General features: G+C 40.3%; 1 protein-coding gene across 3 annotated transcripts in view; it reads right to left on the reverse strand.

Moving 5' to 3' along the window:
• Window positions 1-24858, reverse strand: part of OGFOD3 (2-oxoglutarate and iron dependent oxygenase domain containing 3) — a 42820-nt gene that overhangs the window by 14333 nt on the left and 3629 nt on the right. For all 3 annotated transcript variants that reach the window (XR_014855626.1, XM_085077916.1, XM_085077915.1), the window contains exons 3-8: window positions 23121-23196; window positions 22172-22214; window positions 15871-15935; window positions 15227-15283; window positions 10136-10289; window positions 4007-4130 (exon numbers count right to left, since the gene is read on the reverse strand). Coding sequence is in view for 2 of the 3 variants with exons in the window: in XM_085077916.1 (XP_084934042.1) it covers window positions 4007-4130; window positions 10136-10289; window positions 15227-15283; window positions 15871-15935; window positions 22172-22214; window positions 23121-23196 (519 nt within the window). In the remaining variant the exon portion in view is untranslated. The remainder of the gene's footprint in view (window positions 1-4006; window positions 4131-10135; window positions 10290-15226; window positions 15284-15870; window positions 15936-22171; window positions 22215-23120; window positions 23197-24858) is intronic.

The raw sequence follows: 24858 nt of genomic DNA on the forward strand, positions 1-24858 counted from the left end.
TCACCAGTCCCTGGCACAACTTGTGATGAGTATTGCAAATCAGTAAGAACTGCTGTCCTTTGCACACTGGTTTGTACTGCAGCTGCTAATGCTGGCTCCATTTGCTCTTCACCAGGACTGACAGCTACTTCTGTGGATTTTTTAAAAATTATTCTCAGCTTTCAGTTGATACTGATTTAACTTCAAGATGTGCTCCAGTTTTACTGATTGGAGCAAAACTGAAGCTAGGATTGGCAGAAGATTATCATGATCTAGACTGAATCTGGATGATGTGGATTGAATACAGAGAAAGAAGAGACTGTCTGTATGGGAGAGGGGGGATATCCACTATTCCATGATACAAGAAAGATTACTAAATATGTGCTTTAAACACATTTTTCCCACCTTTTGTTAACGCTGCTGTGGGCCTCTTGAACCTGGAAATCTTACTTTTCATGTCACTGCACTTTCTGTCACTGTGCTGCATTTCCTCAGCCTTTAGTAGTGAATTATTCAAACCTGTTTCTTTCAACAGCCCAGTAACAGAAGAATAAGACAGATTCCCACCAATTTAACTTGGAATACTGCACCAATTCTCATAGTTACAGGATGTGAGACTCATGTGATATTGAACCACTACAATAAAGCTACACTTACCCAGTGAATGCACCCACAGACTCCTGGGTGAAATGGGAAATGAGAAAACCTCGTGTGCATCCCAAAATGTCTGTTTTTCCCTACCTGAGCAGAAAACAGCACAGGCTTTGAGTTTCCATCTTAAACAGAGAATAATCCAAGTTTCTAAATACCTTATACCTTCAAATCAAATATTTCACACTTTCAGAAACACACACTTCTGACAGCTGTGAGAATATGCTAAGTTTGATATTAAAGGGTCACATTTCACTGCCCAATGTACAGAATTCATTTTGCCCCACTGATTATTTTCTTCCTGAAACACACAGAAGTGATTGTGACCTTTCCTTCTACCTTTGTATAATAAATGACTTGTATGAAGAACAAATTCCCTTGTAAGCTGAAAATAAGAGCAGCAAAGCTGACCTTCAAACCAAGAAATGCACATGCAAATAAGGAACACAGAAGCAGTACTGAGATTTCATTCCAACAGCAGAGTTTCATCTGCACTTCATGATCAAGTAAAGTCTGTGACCTAATATTTCCAGACCCCAAATTCACACAGGGCTCTTTCAAAATGATGAAATTTTAAAGTATGAAATTTTAAAGTATGAGACTTTAAACACTGACAAGTTTAGCAGCAGCAGAAAATATACCAATTTTGTAAATGAAAAAGGAGTGCCTTGATGTCTGCCTTTTATTCTTAATCCTCCTGTATCTCTTGTAGATAACTAAAACATGTCTTGGACCAGCAAAAAGAGTTGATGTTAAAAGGGTTTCATTTTGAAGGACCTCATTCAAAATGTTCTCTATTTCTTGTAGTCTCTCAAACAGAGCCAACCCTGGTGTGAAGGGTGGAAAAGGTATGACAATTTTGGAAATAGAATTTCCGTATATATTTAAAAGGAACAGATACTACTTTGGTTTTCTTTCTTTCTCACCAAAAAATGGTTTTTTTTCAAAGTGGTATTTCCTTTGGCACTAAGAATTCTCTTCCTCATGGTACAGTGAGTTTCTTGCAGCAGAGAAGAGGTCCTGACTGAGGTCAAAAGACATATATTTCTGAAGCCCATCAGGGCACAAGAAAGATGTGTTCCTTCATGCCACGTTTGGTTATGAATTAGCCAAAGGTCTGTACACTTGTACTGGCACTGACTTGTTCATTTCTGTTAAAAAGAAAATAATCTCAAGAGCCTCAAGGTTAATAAATTATATTTCATTCTTCAAGCTAATGTTTGCTGACAACCAAACTAGGGGATGGTAAAGTCCATCCTACAAATCAGAGAGTCTTTCACTCAAATATGTGACAGTCAGGATTTACAGACTTCTTAAGTAATCCACAAGTGATATACACTGAGGAAGTGAAAAGCACTTGACTTTAGGCTCCACTCCTAGAACAGTTCTGCCTGTCCCCAGCTGCCTGGCTGACACTGATCCTCACCAGTAAAGAGCTGCAAATGCATCTGAAGCAGCAGAGGGACTTGCCCAGGCAACACTTTGAAACCCAGGACATCCCACAAAGTTTTATTTTTAATTGCTTTTTCTTGTATTTCTAATTATGCTTTTCTGCTCTGCTGCATCACCAACAATGGGTTTCTGCTCCCCACTGACACCTGAGCAAATTGCTGCTCACACAAAAAGAACATTTTGCTCATTTTGCACACAGCATCAGCTCCCCAAAATGCAGGCTAAGTGTGAGACAATAAGAAATGCCAGGTTTTAGGATTGCAATGGCATTAGCAAGACAGAGAAGGTAAATTAACTGTCAAACACTAAAACTGAACCAGTGATTATGAGAGTCATCTCTAAAAAAGCCTGGATCTCTTAAATGAGAAGCATGAAAGCTTATCAACATGTGGTTTTAGAAGTTGAGCTGGAGTGACAAGAGAAACACAAAGGATCAAAACAGGCATAAAACAAAACAAAGAAACAAAAGCCAAAAAGACAGAAGGAGAGAAAAAACACTGCAGAGGAACATTCTGAACATGAAAAATGCATCAGCTTGTACCAGCAACAGAAAACAGCCTGGGGTTATTCTGTTAAAAAAAATATCTGTACTTCATCAGCTTCCTCTTCTTCCCCCAAAAAGCCATCAAGACCTTGCAGCAGAAAACCTGAAAATTAACTGAAGGGGCTGAATGGAAACAATTTCACAGTTACAGACTTTTGGAAATTAAGTCAGGGGTACTTTGCACAGTATAGCCAGGCTGAGTGCCCCTGAACTGAGGAGACAGCTCTCCTCACCTACCCAGAAATCAGATAGGATTTCTACAGCTATAAAGACCTGGTAATCTTAGAATTGCATCTGGAAACGAAATAGTTTGATGTGTTGCCTTTCCAAATACTGGCAGCAGCATTTTGCAATAGATTATGCTTTCAGTTTAGGGTTTATTTCCAATTGTAAAAGCCAAAATAATCAAACATAAAATTCTTGATAGCAAACGCAGAATGCAGGTAATCTCAGAGTTTATCTAAACCACCATCACTGCAGGTGAGTGGATCACTATGATCCATAAGTCAAAAAACATCCATCCCACTTTGCAGGCAGCAACAGTCCACAGTCAAGTTCTGCTTGGGGTAATGCCTGTCAGCAGACAATTACTGAGGCTCTCTAAATGAGTCAATTTCCGTCTTTTCTGTCTTGAAAAAAATAGAACACAGCAGGAATATAAAATTATCCTTTTTTTTTCCCTGCAGAAGCATGACTGATCTTGTGTTATAAAAGGTAACACTGCTGGAAGCTCAGGACTCACCTGCCAGACAGATGAGTTCAGGCTGAGCTCCTCTCTAGGCAGAGTAATTCTAGTTCCAAATTATCCACTTATTAGAAAAGTCTCAAACCAGCCTCAAAGGCTGTCAATTATTTATACCTGACAGCCATCAGAAGGTTCATCCCTGTCAGACCTCCTGGAAGTCTGACAAGTCCTGGAAGTCCTCCCAAGTAATCACAGTTTATCATGCTCCAGCAGGTCAGCAGAGCTGTGCCAATCCATCACCCTCACAGCCAGCCCCAGCCATTACAGGGTATTAATCCCCACCCTGAGCAGCAAAGGAATTTCAGGCCAGTCTAAAATAAACTGCTTTAATTTGGATTTGCTGCAGTCACAGTTAGTTCTGCTCTTGCTGCACAGTGACCTGCTAAGCTATCAGAATTGGCCATTGGTTCTAAACCCTTCAGCTTTCAAGGAAGTCACTTACTGTGGCTTAACACCAAATATTACAAACTGTGGCAACATTTTAACTTATTTTAATCTTCACTTTTTACATCATCAATCTGAACACAAAATGCTACATTAAACCACATTATTCCTGCTGACACAAAACAGCCCCACACCACCTGCCAGCCCAGCCAGTCAATAAATGGCAAACCTGAGCAAAGCTGGGCTCATACCTGCTCGGGGCTCCACTGTCTTGTTGGAATCTGAATCCATGAACACAAACCGTCCACCCCCGAAGTCTTCACTGTAGTCAGAGAGATACAGCAGAGAAGTGTAGTCAAAAGAGCCATAAGTCACCTGGTGGAGAAGCCAAAAACACCATAAATTAACAAATTCTTTATCTCATCTCTGCAGAGCACAGCTAAGTAAGCAGATTGATCTGGTGGGTTTTTCTAGTTTTCCATTTTTCATGTATTTAGTAAAGGGGTCTTTGAAAAGCAAGAACACTATTTTCTAGAAATTATCTATGTTTATTAGTCTATTCTATTGTGTTTACACATACAAGACTAGCATGTTATGTTTATTATTTCTATTTTACATTTTCCATAATTAGTAAAATGCTCCCATTGATTTCTATCATCCAAGAGCAAAAACCAGTGTAGTGTCAGAAGTACATTTTATCAAAAAGACAGGATTTATATTACTCCAAGATAAAACTTCACCAGAAGGTTAATAAGCTGAAGACTTGCCCTTGACTAATGATTTCCACCCATTACCTAATTTTGGTTTCTGGATACCTCACTTTCTACTCCTTCACCAGCTACCACACAGGAGATTCACAGTAACAGTAAATTAAAACTTCCAAGGAAACACACATTTGCTGGAGGAGCTTCTACTCTTTTCCATACAGGTTTTGTTTAAAACCCTTCAAATGTGACTAAGTCTCTGCTTCTTCTCAGCCTACAGACCAAACACCCCATTTTTAAGTGTAACAAGGTGATTTTTCCTTCCTTTTAAAGCATTATTTTTGGTTGATATGTACACTGAAGTTGGAGAAAAGAAATACTATATGCTAATGCCCAGAGTTAAGCTATCTAAATATTTAACACTGAGCTTAGCTGATTCTGGTAATATTTCCTTTCATATCTACATGTCACCAGCAACTAAAAAAAATACTGGAAATCAACGTCTGTATTCTCCAATTTCTTTGTGTATCACAACTCAAAAGTTCAGCATTACACTGTCAAACAGTGAAATGTGCAGCACAGTAGTACTGTATAAATATACAGCATTTGCAGAGTGTTTTGAGTGACCTGGTGACTGTCAGAGGTAGGTGCTACTTCCAAACTTAGAAGTTTTCTAAATATTTTCAGTTATGATTAAGTTGTACTCATTAGTGCCAGTTAAATTTTGGCTTGGGAGCAATTGCACACATTTTTCTGTAAGGACAGTGACCAAAGAGAACAGAACAGCAGATGGAAGACATTTTCATTCATACTCATGTTGTTATTTTGATCAGAAGGGCTTAAAGGAAAAAAGCCAGATCTGGTGATATGCTGCCCTGCACAGCCTGAATCACAAAAATGAGAGAAATATTACAGTGACCCCCTTCTCCCCGTATTTTCCCAAACCTTGGTAGCAATACAAGGCAATAAATGGGAATTAATGACCAAGTGCTAGTGCAGCACCTCCAAGCAGCCATTCTACAGCCCTTCTCATGCAAATCAGCTTTGCAAAGCTATTTTCCCCTTCCTTGACGTGGTGATAAAACTTCCAGTCGATTTAAGGATTTAAGGAAGTCTCCAGCCAGCAAAGGCATTAGCACAGTGAAGAAGTTCATTCAACTTATTTATTCAGAAGTTCATTCAACAAGTTTAAATGTATGAGAATTGTTTTTACCAACTCTTCAGTGGAGCAGCAATCTTTGCTCCCTTTGCACTCTCCCTTCTCTCCAAGGTGGCTCTACCAATTCTGAACTTTTAAGAGCTGACTACAAAGCATTTTAGCCTAACCAAACACATCTGATTTCTACAGATTACTAATTTGGGGAATTCAGTGTGCAAGGGAAAATGACTTTTCTATTCCTATCCTTATTCATTACTGACTCTTAGAAGTGGCCAGGCCTGAGAAATGCAACTCCATGGAAAGGAGGCATTAAATTATACTCAATTATTTAACATGCTAGAAGTCCCTCCATGTATATCAAACATTTGTTACCCTGGTAATGATTTCCAGTACCAGAGAGGTTAATAATTAAACCAGAAGTTCAAACAATGTGAGAAAAGCTGTCATTAACAGCAGGTGATAAACCATGCAGCCACTCAGCTGCAAATCAAATTTCTACAGCTCCCTGTAAACAACTCAAGAGAAAAAAATGCAGATATTTCCATTCTGCCTGGTATGTCATATGGTTAATGTGCTCTTCTTGAACACTCTTTATCCAAAAAGTCAAACAGAGTTAATATTTAATGGTAGATGCTCATAATGATGTTTACATGACACTTCTTTTAAGGCTATTATTATAAATAGAACTAATTGACAGAATTAGCCAGCTGCATTTTGCAGTGGTTTTTTGAGGGACACATTTATATAAAACTAAATAGTTGCAGGACCATGCAAGAGGTTTGCAATTACTGAGGATATTTAGGACAGCATCCTCTGCTTTCCACTTTCCAATCAGCATTGGTCCAGCACGCAGAAAAAAAAAGTCAAAACTGCTCTTTTCCTGTAAGACTTCAACTACCTCTGTGTAGATAATCACAAAAATAGCCTTGATAGCTACTTGCAGTGTTCTATTTGTTAGCAGTATCTATTTAGTAGACAGTGTAAGAGCAAACAGCACATCTCTGAATTACAAACTGAGCTGAGGTGATGGGTTTGAGCAGACATTAGAATTAACCTCCTCAGTTTTCAAAGATGATGCTGTCCCAGGGCAGCAATAGGATCTTTTGATGTAATTTATTAAATGTGTGACAATAGAGGGGAAGAAGAGACTGCTAGAAGAGAAAGCAGCTGCTCTCAGTGACAGAGAGGACTACAGATACAGGGAAGGGCTGGGGAGATGCACAGCACATTGCAGGTAAGGAGACTTCAAGGTTTGGCTTTTATGATTCCTACCTATGAATACATGGGGATGGGAGGAGAAAAAACTGGGAGGAGGAAAAAAATAGGTATAAACTGATCACGGGCATGTTTAGGCTAAAAAAAAAAAACCCAACCAATTTTGGGAAAATGTGCACTGAAGTGCTGGAATAGCTCTGATAGAAGAAATTCAAGGAAAACAAACCCAAAACCATCTTATGGCAGAACCTGACCATTCTGTGAAGGATGACAGAATCCTTGCCCAGGCAGGGGAATGCACCAATCTAAGTCCCACACTGCTTCTATCAGAGAAAACTGTAAGGCTGTACTGCTGACAGTGTTACATGTGCAACAGCAACTCCATTATAAATCAGATATTTGACATTTGGAAGCCTCAGTTCCAAACAAATTCCATCCAAGATGAAACTCCACATCATAAACCAACACTCTCTTTATTTGATTTAGATGCTTATAAATTCAACAAGTTTAAATGAGTCATTCGGATGATTTCAGGGTTTCCATTCCTGCGTAACTACAAACCAAATAAATTTTGGAAAAAAAAACAAAGCCTCAGACACAATAAATCTGTACTAGTTCATTATGCAGTTAAAAATCTTCAAGGAGATTCAGATTGGGAAATATAACTGCAGTAGATTTAGCAACATAAGGAAAAAGGCAAGAGGAATATTCATGTGTTCCAAGAATCCACATCTTTTTAACAACAATGCCACCCTGAAACAGAAAATATAGTGAACTCCTTTTTCAAAAGCTTCATTTTACCTTTCTTTTGGAAAGGGGCAAGGAAAAAATCCTGATGTCTTCTAGGAATGACCTTCATTGTTAAATTACACAGAAATACCTAAAGTGACTAGTTTATTCCAAGGAGAAAGCATAAATAATGATACAATACGAAATCGTCTAACAAACTAGCAAGTTTTATTGATCTTCAACTTCTCAGTATTCACACTTGCTTTGGAGGCCACAAAAGAACATCATTGCTCTTTTCTGGGAAGCACTACCTACCTCAGCTCAATAGCAATGTCTTTTTTTCCTTGCTTTCAGCTGCAGTCTGGGAGGGCTAAGTGCAACAGTTTGCTGGAGAAAGTGAAATACAAAGCCAGGCTGACTGCACTGAAGGCAACCTGTGAAGCTCAACACCTCCATCCTATTTAGTCTCTGCTCAAACTACTTGTGATTATGAAAAAGGTGTTTGGTAACTGCTCCAACTGGGATAATTCTCTTCAGAGAGACAGAATTATTTAGGTTGTGTAAAAGACCTCCAAGATCACCAAGTTCAACCACTGTCATCAATCAGACAACCCAATTATTCAGTATAGACTCTACTAAGGTCTAAATTATGCATTCTAAGTTTAGGAGAGCACGTTTTCTGCTTGTTTTGTTTTTTGAAGCGTGAGATGGGTTAGAAAAAGCCAAGGCAAATCAATTGATGTATCTGCTCCCTGAACAGTCAGGCTGCAAGATAAATAAAACATGGACTAAACAGAAGGATAAAAACAGGAAAACATTCAGCCTGCTGTCCATCACACTCAGGCACTCTCAGGATGACAGGACAGAAAAGCAGCTCCCACAAATTCTCTTCATGGAAACTTATTTGCATTTAAATGACAAAATAACTTGTACATGATAGGAGATATTTAGGCAGAAACACTTAATTGTGAGGTTATCCAACCACCTTATGCATTTCCCATGCATAAGGAAAGAATAGAGAATACTGACAAGCAGTGCTTGTGCAGACACAGATCTCATTATAGTAATAAATCAGAATCTGAAATTCTAAAATATGCTTCTTTAGGCTGAAACAAAAGAGTGGAGAAAATAGGCATCAGTTGTTGAAATATACTGCTTTTCCCACCCTTGTGGCAGTCAAATCTGAGTCTCTGAAACTGTGGCAAAACTATAAGGAACCAATGAATTCACTGCACTTCACACAACCAGAATCACCAGTTTACCTTTTTCCAAGGAACTCTTGGAAATGAGCATAACATGATGGAATTTCTGTGAATCCCACCAGCACAATTTGCTCCCTACAGCTACTTCCTACCAACACAAATCAAAACACTGGATCTCAAAATCATCCCCAGCACCTCTGGTCTACAGCCACGCCTGTTCACTGGTTACCTCACAGCTTTTCAAACCAGGAGCATCCAAAACCTGGCAGATTCCACCCCACAGCACTTTCTGCTTTCAAACATAAGTTGTGTCTTCACTACCACCCCATTTTCTAAATTCAAGCTGCTTCTGCCCCCATGACAAGGACACAGGAATTCACACCAATGTTGTGACCAACAAAGGACACAACATTCCCTGAGACTGGCATTTTCCAGGAAATACTTTATGGCAAGGAATATTCCTCTGTTTGATTTTTCCGTGTCTCAGGTCACAGATTTCAAGGTACACTGCCCACTTACAGACTCTAGCCCTGAGGAACAACTTGGATTTTGATGGGATTATTTTATTTGGTACCATCTTGGGTAATCCATGACTCTAGAGTGACTCATTTATAAATCCTGAATGGAATGTGGGTATTGTGGTGTGGAGGTTTTTTTGCTTGTTTGGGGTTTGTTTGGTTTTTTTGGTTTTTGGGGTTTTTTTGTTTGGTTGGTATTTTGTTGCTGTTGGGTTCTTTTCTTTGATTCTTCCATTGTTTGTATTCTGCTGTACTGCACAGAACCTTTGACCTCAGTGAAATTCAGAAGTAAATTCAATACCAAATCATGTAAGTCCATTGAAAAATGCAAAGTATGAAGCTATAAACCTACAGATAAGACTGTGCAGTTAAAAGGATGTCACAATACTTCCATTCTAAAAAGACCAAAACACCAAGCTATTGAAAGAGGGTATCAGGTACCATATCCTCATTGAAACACACACAGTAAAAAAGCCTCAATTCACATAGAGCTGAAATACAAATGTTAATCCTTTATCAGGAGGCTCAGATCAGTAACAACAGTGACCAACTGACCACTGTGGAACAGCTCCTGCTAGACCTGGCTAAAAGAGCAATTCAGGTCATTTAACCCAATGCTGCTGACAAAAGAGATTCCTGAGTAGTCATTCTCACAATTTATTAATTCTAGCAAAACTACATTAAAAAAAATTAAATGGGATGTAATGGCCTAAGTTTCTAAAACTCACTTGTCTCCCATTAGGTTCATCCCCTGAAGCACCAGTTTTCAAACCTGTTTGATGGATTGTTTAGTGCAAAATGATTTTGAGGTGATCTAATAATGTAATTAATAACAGAGGTTATTGCTCCTCACCTTGTCAACGTGGGGGTGCCAATACTCATCGTGTGTTGTCTTGGCCTCTGTGCTGTTCATTCTGGAGAAGAAGGTTGGCTTGGTCAGGTACATGGCAGAGGAGCTGATCCCAAACACCTGAGCAATCCTTTGCTGAATCCTCTGTCTCACATCCCTGCAGAGAACACACACAGCACACAGTGCTCAGTCACTGACACCTCTGCTGCTGCTTCTGGGTGCTTCAGTCACTTACTGCTTCTTCCTCAGCTGAGAAACCATGGGCAGCACATACCCACCCTGTCGCTCTTATTTTACTTTAAATAGACATCTACTACATATAAACAAACAAACAAATAAATAAAGGCACCCCCCTCAGCAGTTTTGATTGGGGTTTGTTGCTTTGGTTTCTTTTAATTCTCAGAATATCACGGGAAAGAAACTATGTCTCCTGTGGCCCAGGTTTTAAAATTTCTGTCTGTTTTCCTGAATAATTCCACACCTACCCCACTGTTTGTTAACTGCTGAAAACATTGAAGTTTTTCACATAGATATTTTTATTCCAAAGCAGGTAACAGTAAAGCTGTACCTTCATAAAAGGGCTGCCTCTGAAGAACTTTTAACTACTTTTAAACCAACTGATGAAGTTCCTGGCACTAAGAAATTCAGGGTTCTTGGTCAACATATGTATTGGTATAATAACCAGACTTTTTTTAATTAATGCAAGATGTCTTTCACAATTATTTTCAAAGATTCAGAAACACTATTTCTACCTTGGCTATTCCTCTGTTTCTTAGGACACAAGGAAGAATAGAATAGAACAGGACTTTTATTTTATTTCAGGTTAAGATTATCAAAATACAAAACTAATAATCACACGTTGCTATACAGAGCTGCTCCCATAGCAGCATCCATCTGCCAGGACAGGGCCATCCAGAAGTGCCACCCTTAGTTCAGCCCACAGCACTTTATTTAAGAGAAGAGATTTGTGATTAATGAATTATACCACTGGCAAATCCCACCAGGAAACACACAGCTAGCACTCAACTTCGAGGAAATTTTAACACCAGCAAAGAATGCAATAATACAATGAGATGAAATTAAAGCACTGGAGTTTCAGATTTACTCCTCTATGCTTCTTAAAGCCTTTATATTGTTTTATCCCATTTTAACACTTTCTTGAATTAATCTCAGTTATTGTATTAGTTTTCCTTTTCTTCCTTCCTAAATGCTACAAAAGCAGTCTACAAACAAGATAATCAGAAAACACATTTCTGAAGTTGTGCATGGAATTACATTAGTAGTTTTGTATTTTCCACTACCTTTCTCCACTGGATAGCACTGAACCTCAGCATAACTTTCAAGAAGGTTTTTCCCAGGTCTAGGGAACTTAAATGGTTACTAAAAAAGAAGTGACAGAACTAAAACAAGACCTGTGGTGTGTGCCCACAGCCTACAGGATGTGAAAGTCATCTCTTAAAATCCACAAGTACTAAAAAATCCTAAATATTCATTCTGTTCATATCTAGTCCATCACAAGAAATAGAAATAACACACACAGATTTGATTTTTTAACCTGTCTCACTTTACATTTTTAGGGGTCAACTCAAACTATTTTCCATGTGAAATAACAAAAGCATTAAGTGGAGTTAGAGGGATTTTCAGGTATTCACATGGCTGCACGAACTGAGGTTTCAAGCTGAGAGCTACAGTGGCAGAGTTTGCAAGACTTGACACCATAACTCCTTCCTCTCGTGCTGTGGGAGGCTGATCTTTCTGTCTGCCTTTTCCAAGGAGCAGGACTGCAGGAAAGGCTGCCAGAAAGCATTAAATGCAATTACTCATTTTGTGAATGGAGAGCAGGTAGCACTTTGAACAACCCAGCTCAGGAATTCATAGCCACAAACACCAAAGCAGCTGATTGATTCCCTGGCCATGGCATCAGCCAGCTGGAACACAGCTACTCCCAAGCATTCAGTCTTCACATAACTAAGTCTCCAGCAGTTGTCCTGCTCTGTAAGGAGTCCTCTCTCTTCTTTCAGCCTGCTTCATTTTCCACTTTTAAAAGCTTTCTATTAAGATTTGCTGTCTGGTGTTTATAAGGCTCTGTTAAAGCTTCACTCCTCTTTTGAGACTTGTGTGCAATGGCTTTGGGCAGAATGTGCGTTTTACAAACCAAACAGGATGCAAAGCCCTACTCAATATGCCAAATACAGCACACAGCTGGTTGGAAAAGTAGAATAAAGTCACCTTTTAGCCTAGAAAAACTTCTGTACAGCCTGTTTTCTGCCAGCCAGGCCATTTCAACATTTATCAATATCATGACTGCAAGTTTTTCATTCCGTTCTCTTCCCTGTTGTTCTAAACACAGCCTATGTAGCCCACTGGCAAAACACTTATGGACCAACACACTGTACTTCATGTGTAAATCAAGTGACAAGCCAAATTTCAACTTAGAAGGTGCTGTCAAGAAAGGAATGAATGAACCCAAAATTGGGAAAGCCACATTATTCTCTCAGCCACTTCTCTAAGGCCCAGAAGCAGCAGGAGCTTCCCTTCTCTCACTGATCCTGGCTCACTGGCCCTTCAAAACCATTGGGAGCATCCTGGTGTGCTATGGCTACCAACACAATACCTCTTTATGCTGGAGAATACAAGCATTTGATTTCCTAAACACAGCAACTCGTCTCACTCAGACTGCTGAGGTGTACCCTGGCCCTGAGCAGATGACTATCAGAGCTCTGCAGTGGCACTAAAAGCCCAAGTACAGTGTTCAGTCAACAGCATCAGCACCAAATTAATCCTTGCCCACATCTGCCAGCAGCAGTTCTTGTCCATCTGCACTGAGTCACTGGAGAATATCAAATGCTCAGGCCAGACTCAGGGAAAGGAAGAACAGAGCTCCCTGAAAGGAGCACATGACCACTGGATTCTGTAAAAACAGGTACTGAAACCTGTTTTGGAGTTAGGGTGATGAGAAAAACAAAAAAAGCCAATGAAGTAGCTGGAAGTCCAAGGAACACACAACTTGAGAGAAAGGAAGTTCACTGGATTGCAAAGCTGCCAGTTTAATGTAGCAGCACCAGCAGAGAGAGCTAACAGTGCCACTGAAAAAGTTTCTGTGAGATACAGGCTCTGCCAGACCATCCAAAAAAAAATGCAGTTAGGAGCCACTGCAAAGTGTGATTGAAGCATGGTGACAGAACACTCCAAGCTCAATCCCACACAGGTTCCTGATTATCCCCCTTGTCAGCACTGCCCCAGGGATCTGCCCAGAGGCAGCCTGAGCTGACAAAGCAAAGGTCTCTGCAGCCAGAGAGCTTTAACAGCAATCACACACAGAGCAGACACGGGGAAAGGCAAACTAACAGCTCTTCCTCTGCTCCCTCTAGGTCTCTGCCTTAATAAGTTGTAAGGTTTGGAAATAAATCTCTCATTGTTCTGTTTTCTGCTCAAGTCACCCCTTACACCAAGCATCCCGATTAAAGGTCTCCCTTCGGAATAAACATTTCATTTATTACGTGAAACAAGAGGAATTGCTGTAATGTGCTTGGCAGATGGTGGTTAAAGCCTCAGCCTAGAAACCATAATTGATTCTGAAGCAATCTAATTTTGACAGAGACAGTTTAGAAATCAGCCTCCTGGCTCAGGATGCCTACTCAGATATGTTATTGTTGCAATCAGTAATACTTAGACATGAATTACATTCAGTTATTTCTCTCAAGAGTGTATTTTTAAAGTGACCTTGGTAGGTAAGGGAAAGTAATGAAGATAAATGCTCCCAAGAATAGCATCAAATCATTCATTAAGGCCATAAAGTACTGCAGTTCATGTTAAAGTACTGCCATTAATAAGAACAGAAGCATTTAACAATATATTTTGTATTAGCTTCATATCCAGCAGACTGAAACATCCCCTATAATGGCATGAAATCCCAATGGAATATTGACATTCCCTAGCAGCTGTCTCATCTCACAGCATAAATTTATAAAATTATTGAAAAATTGAATGCTTCTGTTCATGTGAAACAGAAATTATACATTTTCTTTATTCAAAGTTATGTTATAATCAAGGAATCATCTAATTTTTGCAATTTTGGGGTCAGAAATAAAAAGATTTTAAGGAAGTTCATCTATAAAGACCATGGTATCTAAAACCAGTTGTTGAATAGAAATAAGCTTAAAGTGATTAATATTTTAGGATTATATTAATTACTATTTAATAAAACACATGAACCCAATTGGCTACTTAACACTCCTTCCACCACTAGAGGGAAGTCAGAATCCTTCACACAAGGAAAAAAGACCAAAAAAGGAGTTAAAATGTTCAGATCAGGAACATTTTAAATGAGGAGAAACCAGCTGAAATGCATAACTAAAGAATTATTGTGTCTAGTCAACAAAGAATACTTGTTCCTCAGCTTTGGCCACACACCTTCACTGCCACATGGAACTCGTTAGGTTTGTTGTGTTTGTTAAGTGGATGAGCAGGGCTGCAGGAAAGCTGAGAGCATCAGATGCCAGAGCTGTTACAGTACAGAGCTATCTCATCCTCTGGCTGCTTCTCCAGCCAGAACATGAGTAATCTGAAGTCCTTCCATTTCCTGCTTTACCATTTTTAATGTTTTGCTACGCTCTGCCTCAAAAAAACCCCCAAGCTCCTGATGCAATAACAGCACAGAATTGTCTCTACCATCTCACACAAGCCCTTGGCTGATGTGTGAAAGAGGAGGCAGTGATGAAGGATTTTCCATTCCAGCTCTCACGTTCCAGCAGATCCCCCCAGAGCTCAGATGAGCAGCTCTCCTTGCTGGCAGGAACCCCTTGGGCAGGAAGGGAAATGTGTGGTGCTGCCAGCACCCCAAGAATTTCACACCATAAAACTGTCCTGATGTGGCTGATGCAGCTCAGAGCAGCTGAAGTTGTTCATCAGCTACCAAAAGGTCCTTCTGTTTCTCTTCAAGTCATCTTAGTTCTCAGAGGTTACTATTTGGAGCTGTAAAATCCACTGTAGGAATGCAAAGGGCAATCCCCTCCTGACCTGCACTCTACAAAAAACTCAAAAACATAAAAGTTCTGGTTTGTGGTTCATTCAGCAATTATTGAAAATCTTTACCGGTACAATGCAAAATCCTCTTCTGTGAAGATGTCTTGAATTTTGTCCCCAAAGTACCTGAAAAATTGAACAACAGTCTAAAACAGGAATTGCTGAATCAGACTAAGCAACAAGAAGATGCCTTCTCAGCCCCACCCACACTTTACCCACAAAAAAAAAGTGAGAACACAAAACAAAAGAAATCTTATAAATGCTTTTGAGCGTGATGTCCAAAAGCAATGCTAAAAGATCAAATGTTAAAAGATTAAAGGATTGAAATGCTGCAACTGGTAATGGAATTCCTCAGGCATTAAAAAATCCCCTCCCACATCATGAAATAAGCACATGGATTCAAGTTTTTAAGGGTTCAGGCTATTTGATTTCTTCCACTGCTGACAAACTAGACTATAACTGTGAAAAAATACTATGATTTACTGGTGCAAGAACACAAAAATAAAAATAACGGCAGCTTTCAAAGAGCCCAGGTCAATAAAAGATGCATTTTCATGCCAGGAAAGCTCTTTATCTGGCCATGGAAGCTGGTGAATCCAACCAACTTCCACATTTTCTCCTCACTAATCCCATCCCAGGGGCTCGAGACACTGAAGAGGCAGTGTGGGGAAGGTGTGGGAAGACAGCAGGCAGAAGCCACAGCCCCATTTTACCTGTACAGATTAACAAAATGCTTCCCCAGGGAAAGAGCTCCAGAGTGCAAGTCCAGAATTGATGCCTGGAAAAGGAAACAAAAAAAAGAAGGGGAAATGAGCATGAAAAGGATTTATCATTATTTAACTATGACCTTTAATAACTGTCCCAAGTTGGCTCCCACTTTCCACAGCCTCCCAAGTAAAAACAGTAGTTTCCAGCCTTTGAGTTCACAATAAAACATTCATTTTACAACTACAAACCCCCCCCAGATCCCTGTAGAGATGCAGAGATATTAAGGTACTATGAAAAAAGCAAAGGACTGCTACTCCTGAGATTCAAACTTGACAGTATTTGCCAGAGTCTTCCCCCCATGGGCTCAGGGCAAAACCCTGGGCTCCAGGATCCCTTCTTGGACATCTCCCTTGCACACAAAGATGACTCATTTTCCAGTATTTGTGAAGTGCTCAAGTAGCAGCACTAATATTTATCTTGCCCAGCATTTGTTATTAAAACTTCTCCTTCACCATGAGTTCCTGTATATTTCTCGTATTTAATACAGACATAAAAAATGTCTGTTTAACAGAACAATTAGAATTCTAAGGCTTACTAGAGCCAAACTTTCTTTTCCTCAATTTCTAAGCTGCTGTAAAAGAAAACCACAGAGTGAAAAGTTTTTCACATAGGAAAATTCACTCCATTTCTTCATCCAACTCTAGCCAAACACTTCCACTGAGCTCCCAACAAACTGAAAACATTAATATTCAGATTTACCAGGACAGAGAGCTATCTCTCAGGACTATAAATTGTTTCTATAAATTGAAAAAACTACAGTATTGTACATCTCTTGCTGCCCACAAAATACTTGTTTGTTTTGCATCAGTAAAAAATATCTTAAAACATGACTGTCTAATAGAAGCCTGGTTTTCTTTTACACTGGAAATACCAAATAGCAACAGTTAATTAACCTGACTGGCACCAAAGTATTGACATCTCTGAGGTACAATATCTGGGCACTCCTCTTGCAATTTGGCATTCTTTTGATGCACCACAGACCATTCACATTATTCTAACAAAATCTCAGCAGTAATAACACTTGTGACAGAGGAAGACACTCCTAACAGTCCCTTAGAAAATCTCTGCAGCCTCGATTGCCTTGAGCTCCAGAGCTGAATCAGGGAACCCCACTAACATCTTTTATTACAAGTGATAATAACATCCTTTTTAAAATAAACCTACTCAAATAATCTTATTTACCCCTTGAAAAATACATAAAGTAACAAGTTATTCAAGTGGACACAGCATGAGCTTTTCAGATCTCCCTTTCCCACAGTTCTGCAAAAGCTTCAGAGGACTGCTACAAAAACAGGTAATCTCACACTCATGCAAGAGCAGCTCTTGTAATAAGCTTTACTCCAGCTTCAGAAGCAAAATAATTTTATTTATTGGTTTCTGGTTTTGTACCAAAATCTAAACTACAGCTAGAAGAAGTAAAATTGCTTCTGTGTAGCTTCAAAAATATGTTTGTGACCATATTAAAGTAGATGATAAGAAGCAGCACAACACAGCTGAGAAGATGAATTTAATTTAAAAACAAATTACTTTTCTAACTGTTTCCATATGCTTTTCAAACTTACAAATTTCTTCTCACTCCCCAAGCTCCAGATGATTAGTTAGCAAGAGCCAAAATAATGAATCAATAGAAGACACCCACAAGAATTGTAGTTATTCATAGCTGAGAAGGCAATAGCTACAATATAAACCCTAGAAAAGCCAGATAAAGGCTGAAGAGGCAATTTGAAAAAGAAAGACTATTCCTCAGGGTTGTTTCAGACAGGGGGAAACAACTGAATGCCAAGACAGGGACTTGCTTACACTTGAGCACAGAGCTCTTTGTTTAACAGCTACCTGGGAAAGAAACCGAAACACATTTATTGTGGCCTCTGTCATTTCAGAATATTAAACATTTTCAGTATCATTTCTGACCCTGAGAATAAAACCTTGGTTACTTCAAGTCCCCCTCTGTGATCAAGGCCAGCCTGCAGTTCAGGGCAGTGTTCCCAGGCTGAAAGGTCTACAAAGCTTGTCTGAAGACAGCAAACACATATCTACACCCCTATGTCTGAGAGACTGTTTGACAGAACTACATCCATATCCTGATTTACAGAACTTTCTATAGAACTGAAATAGAACTCCCTTAAAAAAATAAAAAGCACAAATATATGTTCTTTTGGACCCTCAGTACTTTTAGTCCCATATTCTCCACCTTCTTGCTACTAAAAGAATTCAAGAAGAATATGCAAGTACCCAGCACTTCTAAGCATATGGCAAAAAGGATCAATTTTCCCATCTTGGAAAGCCTGACAGGCCTTGCCTCTGTTCCTCACTAAAACGGATTGCCAAACATTAAATACCTGTTCACATCTACACCATTTCCTCCAGACTGTAAAAGGTTTTACATGATAGTTTTACAGAAAGCAGCAAACACACTACCCAAAGAATAAAAATGAAAAAACCTCACTTCTAGAGAAGATCCTCACTTGTCTAGAGAGGAGCTGGTAGCTTCCAAACCCTCCCAAACTGCTCCTGAGGGAATTCTCACAGACTGCAGCTGAGAAGAGGGAAGAGAATGGAGGTCCCACATGGTCACCAAGTCCTGGGCACACCCATGGTGGTGTCACTGCAGCAGCCCTGCACACACTCTGCAGAACAATCCCACCTTCAAACACACTCCCCTACCTGAATCACAGCACACAGACAGGGTCTGCTCTTACAGAAATAAATGCCTTTTCCAATTACACTGATTAATGAGGAGACACGAGTGTACCCAGGCTGAGTTACACATCAGCCAGCCTGGGGGAGGTTCAGGTTACTGCTGGGGAAGTTAAATGCAGTATTTGGCTGCAGAGTCCAGCACAAATTTACACCAGCAGAGACTGAACACCACCAGCTCCTCTCCAGCTTCCTGGAGCTCAACCAAGATAATCGCACCAACACAGAGCTGTAAGGAAGGTGGAGGATGCTGCCAAGTACATCTTTCACCCCTGAATTGTGTTCCCTACACACTATCAGGAGGCTAATTAGCAAGGAAGAAACCACACAACCTGCAGTAGAGGTATAAAATAGGACAAGTGTTCTGCACAGGCTTTATGTCCGCCCTGGAAAAAGCAGAGATGGCAGCATTTTGAGGACTCCAGATTTTGGCTGGGAGGGCTGAAAATATCAAGGGATAAAGTCTGCAGAACCACTGGGTTGGAAGGCTCACACCAGAACACCTTGTTTGGCATCACACTGTTTGCTTCTCCCAGTGACTAAACATTTTAATTTTCCCCTGCAAAGAGAGGCCTGGGTGCCTACTGCCAGTTCTGCTGGAAGGGAGAACACAGACTGCAGCTGACTGGCTCACCAAGGGATTTCTTTCCTGGAGCTTTGAAATAAATGCCAACAGGTCTGATAGGAGGTGAGTTGTCTCATTTACACCAGAAGGTTGCTGTGATGGCAGCACCTGCAAGATGTGAGTGAATGAGTCAGGACTGAAGTGCTCACACAAGCAGGGGTGACCTGCAGGAAAGTATTAGGGAGGGGAGAATTATAAAATCATAGAAAGTTGAAAAGGGAAATGTTATTATCTATATGAAGGAGAAAAAACCTAAGCTGAGGCAAACATCAAGACAACCAATGCAACTCCCATTCTGTGAATAAGGAACAGAGTATAAAATGACTTTACAGAGACAGATGTACAAGGGAAAGCAGCCTTCTGGTGGAGAAGATATTCCTGTTTGGATTCTGCTGGAAGTTGGACCAGAAGATTACAATGGCCCCTCTAGCCTCACTCCATGTGTGTCTGCATAAATAAATATAAACCCAAGAAAAGTTACCAAGGAAGATAAGAAAGCTCAGAATGACAACTGGGGTATGACTCCCGGGAAGCCTCAATAATTTAGATGTTTGTCAAGACTTTCTCAACATAAAAGGATAGAATGAGAAATAAGTTTTGGTGCTATGCTCCAGTACTCCAGGGAAAAACAGCAAACAGAGGGAGGAGAGAATTGACAAAGTCACAAACTGCAAGTTTGGATCTTTAAATTAATAAATCATATCTAGATACATAGACACAAATCCACTTCTGAGAATTCAAAATATAGCAAGTATGACAGGCAAAAAAACCCCAGACAAAAACCCCAGATGTGTTGCTTACAAAGGGGTTAAGTGGAAACCCAAGGCAATGAAAATGCAGTCTGCACCCCAGCAGAAACCTGTACAAGTTTTATTTGGAACAATGGAGAGAACTTGTACAAAGAAAGAATTCAAAATAATTAAACAGCAACAGTGAGCTTGAGGTGTTTTAAAGGAAAAATTAGTCTTCCAGCAGACATAATTGGACAGAATTATAAAAGCAACAAGCCAGACCTACTCCAAGTGGCTTGAAGCTTGGGAGCATACAGACACAGCTGGATGAAGTAAGGCTTGAACCAGTCTGTATGCTCTGAGGGTGAGAGACTGGAAAAGATGAAAGGCTCAAATGAAGACAGACAGTTTCATCTAAAGCCCATCAGCTCACATCCAGCAGGACCTAATGGTGTCTGAGAGCCAGGATAGCACCACTGAGTGACATCAGGAATACAGGCTGACACATGGGGAAAGAAAGATGGAAATGGCAGCACAGGAGGAAGAGGTATAAAAGAAACTACATAAGGAGAGTGTATTTAAAGCTTCTCCTAAACATGATTCTTCCCTGGGAGGGTGGGGAGGGCCACAGTTGCCCAGAAAAGCTGTGGCTGCCCCTGGATCCCTGCAAGTGTCCAAAGCCAGGTTGGACAGGGTTTGGAGCAACCTGGGGTAGTGGAGGGTGTCCCTGCCTGTGGCAGGAGGGACTGGATGATCCTCAAGGTCCTTTCCCACCCAAATCATTCTATGATCCATTCCATGACTCTACAGTTTCCCACAAACACTGGTCAGCTCTTGTTTCTAACATTTTTCAGTTTTTATCCTTTATTTTGGGTAAAGCTTCCACACATTACAATTTCTTCTTGAAGCTTTCCCTAAGGATTAACAGCACAAAGAACTTCCTCACATTTACAGATGATGAGACATGTGAGAAGGCCTGGCTCAGAGCCCAGATCTCTCCACGGACATCGGATTTTTAACAGATTTTATTGCAGCAAGAGAATCATTTTCCCTTCTCCCTCATTTCCCTCCCCTTTGAAAAAAAAAAAGAAAAAGGCACAATGAAGCTTCCAAAATAACATTTCTATTTGTCTGTCACTATGGCATGCTGTCCAACTATGCCAGCTCAGCACTCCTGCCCAGCTCTGGGCTTTGAGCAGCAAAGCCTTCCAAGCCTTCTCTGCCTCAGTTTCCCCAGTTCCCTGACCCTGAGCTGGACAAAATTCTTCTGTGCTCCAAATCCAAGCTCTGTGTGTTAAACTTTGCCATTCTAACTCCTCTTTGTGGGAGTGCAATGAAAAATCCCACATAAGTCCCAAAAGCAGAGAGGAAACCCACAACAGAGCCCCAATGACAGGAGCCAGGCTGGAGGTCCCAACTGGAGAGCAATCCAGGGGAAGTGGCAAATTATGCAACCAGAGAACTGGAAAGAAAATCCAAGGGATCCCAACAGAACTGAACACAGAATGTTAAATCTTTTAAACACATTGTTTGAGATGGGCAGCACTGCTTAAGTTTCTCAGTTTATATTTTTCACAGATCTTTCTCAGCAATCACAAGGAAAATAAAGTCTTGTTTTTTCCCACTGAAACCCTTCTCCTTTTTTTGCTAATATATACCCTAATTCAGCAGATGCCTAAAGAATTGGCTGTGTTTACAAATACTCAGGAAACAAAGACATTCTGAAAACAAAGATGGGGGAAAGAAATTAAAATAAATGTGCTCATTAAAGAGAAGTGGAATTGCTTTCATTTTAAAGAATATTATTCCAAGGTCTACTTAAGACATTACATGGCTTTTTTGTCACTACACAAAACCAATCTTTACATGATGCTCTGAACCACTGTGATTTACTTTCAGAAGTCAAACTTTTGTAGTTCTGCTATAGCAACTGTTTCCAGATGAAGACTAATTCAGTTCAAGAGAGGTGCCAGAAATAACTAAATTGAATATAAGGAAATGGCAACTGTATTGAAGAAGTCAGGAGTTACACTGCTAGCAGAAGTATCAATGGGAAATAACTTTCCAAATCAATTTTTTTCCAAGTCCGAATGGAAGAAAAAATCTCCATCTCCTCACCTCAGCCCCAAAAAATGCATTTATAATCTTGCCTTGGCAGTAAAAGAATGTAGAAAGTAACAGGACACTGCTCACCCCTCCATCAGATCCTCCCAAGGACAGTCCCCTCTCTGCTATTCTGCAGGCAAAACAATAATCTCAGATGAGAACTGAAGTCTGATTACTTTGTCCTTTAATGTCCTTATTTACACCTCCTAACTCCTCACTAAGTGGTATTTGATGCATCAGATATAACCCAATTGACTTAACAGAAGCTCCCATTTATTTGAAACTGAACCTTACAGCCTGTCATGAAAATAAAGCATTTGTGTTGCAGAACAATTCTGAGCTTGCAGCTCCCTTCCACAAATCCCAAAAATACCCTAAAAACCTTGTCTTTCAAATACATTCTGGCCAAGTAAGATTAAACACAAAACCCTCCCCAGATCTTTATTCTTAGGAGCAGCACAGATAAATGTGTAGAATGCAGAGCTGTGCCACAGTCAGGAGCCCAAGTGAATCTGAATCAGAGTGAACAATGAGCTCCTGAGCTGCACAGCACTTCCAGCATTACTGACACCCCACACCCATGATCAGCAAGGGCAATCCCACTCAGGGAGGCTGATAACCTCTTTAACTGCACAATGTGACAGTTCCTCTAGTCTCTGATCAGAACTCCCCATTTAGTGTTCCTACAGGGTCAGCCCAGCTGGTGATTACCCAGACAGAGACACAACTGCAGTAAGGCTTACATTGTTTTCTTCTGCTTTTAAAGGCCAAATGGAGGCCAAGTGAAAATACCTTAAAACTTATTCAATTCATTTTCCTTTCTTTCTGTGAAGTGCTCATGCCCCTCAAAGCCAGGCAGATTCTGTGTGGAAGAACTGCCCCCACTACAGCAAAAATGGCTTTAATAACAAAACTTCCCTGCTTTAACCAGTCTAACCCATCCTGCTCACCCATCCTGGCTTTCTGCTGCACCTCAGACTGGCACATTTCCATTAAAGTCAGTGCTTTTAAAAGCTAGAGCTAAAAGAAAAATTACCTACGAATTCTTTCAGCTTCTTCCCTTGTGATTACAGCATCAGTCACACCTCTTCCACACTTCCTAGGAGTGCACCCTGCAACACAGAGAGGAAAAAGCCACTGAAAACACTTCAACCACTTGAAGGACAGGTTTTTAAATGAGACTTTGCACAATATCTCTCTTTAAGTCACTCTTGAAGCACACAGCTTGGATATATAGGATAGAAAGGTCTCCTAAAATTCACTGCTAAGAAAGCTAACATTAAATTTTAAAAGCTCTTGGGATTAACAAGTCAGCAGCAAGAGTTCCAGGTGAAGAATATATGAAAGTTCTTGTAAGTCTGTTTGACAACAATCTTCAGGCAAGAAGAAGAAATAAGATCAGTTCTGAGCCACCAGAGACCTTGGGATGTTACATTTGGCACTGTTCTGAGGAAGATCCACATACAGATATAAAGCCACAGGAGAGATGGGCTGAGTGTGTTTTCTGACATCTGCCAATACACTCAGTGCTGCTGAACTGAGTGTCACTTCAAGGACTATTTAGGCATTAGAACACAAAATTCCTGGAAAGAAATCAATCAATTCACCCATGGTGGACAAAAGCATCAGTCTGTTCTGACCAAAAGCAACTAATAGCAATGACCAAGCCGACTGGAGAAGTTTTGCCAGGAATTTTGTAAGCACTTCATTTTACTGGATATTTTACCCCCATTTTACCCCATCCATGTCTCAGGTGGGCTGCAAGAGAAAGCTGAAAGTAGGGAAGAGCTAGGAAGGGATAAACTCAAAGGAGAAATTCAATACTCCAGGACAAACCTGGCTACTGAGAGCTTCCTTCCTACAACATTCTGCAAAGATTCTGATTTCAGAAGAGATTTGTTCCTTTTCCAGCTGCAAACATCAGCACAGCCCTTGTCCTTTTGGAAAGGCTGGTGTTGGAGAGTCCAGACTTGGCAAAACTACAGGGTTACCTCAGACAATTGTTAAATGTCTGGGGTCTCTGACAGAGAACTGGCAAAGACAGTACTGGAAGCAGGAAGTGTTCAGAAGGCAACAGCGTAAGTTTTCCCAAATGGAGAAAAAACCCCAACAAACAGAAAAATGTAGCCCAGCATAAAGTTAGTCAGGTACCAACAGTACAGCACAAATAGTGGGTGAATGCTAAGGAAAAATCAGAACAGCCAGTTTGAAAACAATTTCAGCAGAAAGAAATGTATCCTCTTTGTCTCAGAGACCATGGCAGCAATAAAGCACTAAAAGCACACCTGGAGAATCTCAGGAGAAATTCAGATTAGTATTACAAGTAACCAGTAGGTTCCACAAATTTGTGCCCAGTAAACACAAAACTGTCCCTTTATCTAATAAGGTACCATCAGCTATGGATATCAGGTAAATCAAGGTAAAGGAGCAACATAACAAAACATGTAAAAACACAAATACTGCCTCTGGCCCATTCTCCTGTTGAGCACAGAAACCAGGAGGTAACACAAAGGATGAACAGCCCAAACTGCAGCTGTGTCTCCTACTTAGTGGTATTTAGCCAAGAACCACACACTGCTGAGACAGAGATAATCCACAGGAGAAAAAAAAAGCCCCATCAAGATGCTCCCCTCATGAACAGAATCATAGAATGGTTTGGTTGGAAGGGACTTTGAAGATCATCTCATTCCACCCCCTGCCCTGGGCAGGGCACAATCCATCTCAAAGCTGGACAAGAGCAGGGAAAGACTTACAGCTGATATCCCCACAGCAGT

The sequence above is a fragment of the Lichenostomus cassidix genome, chromosome 18 (assembly GCF_008360975.1).
Source record: "Lichenostomus cassidix isolate B80296 chromosome 18, HeHo_3.0, whole genome shotgun sequence".
In the NCBI taxonomy this organism is placed as follows: Eukaryota; Metazoa; Chordata; class Aves; order Passeriformes; family Meliphagidae; genus Lichenostomus; species Lichenostomus cassidix.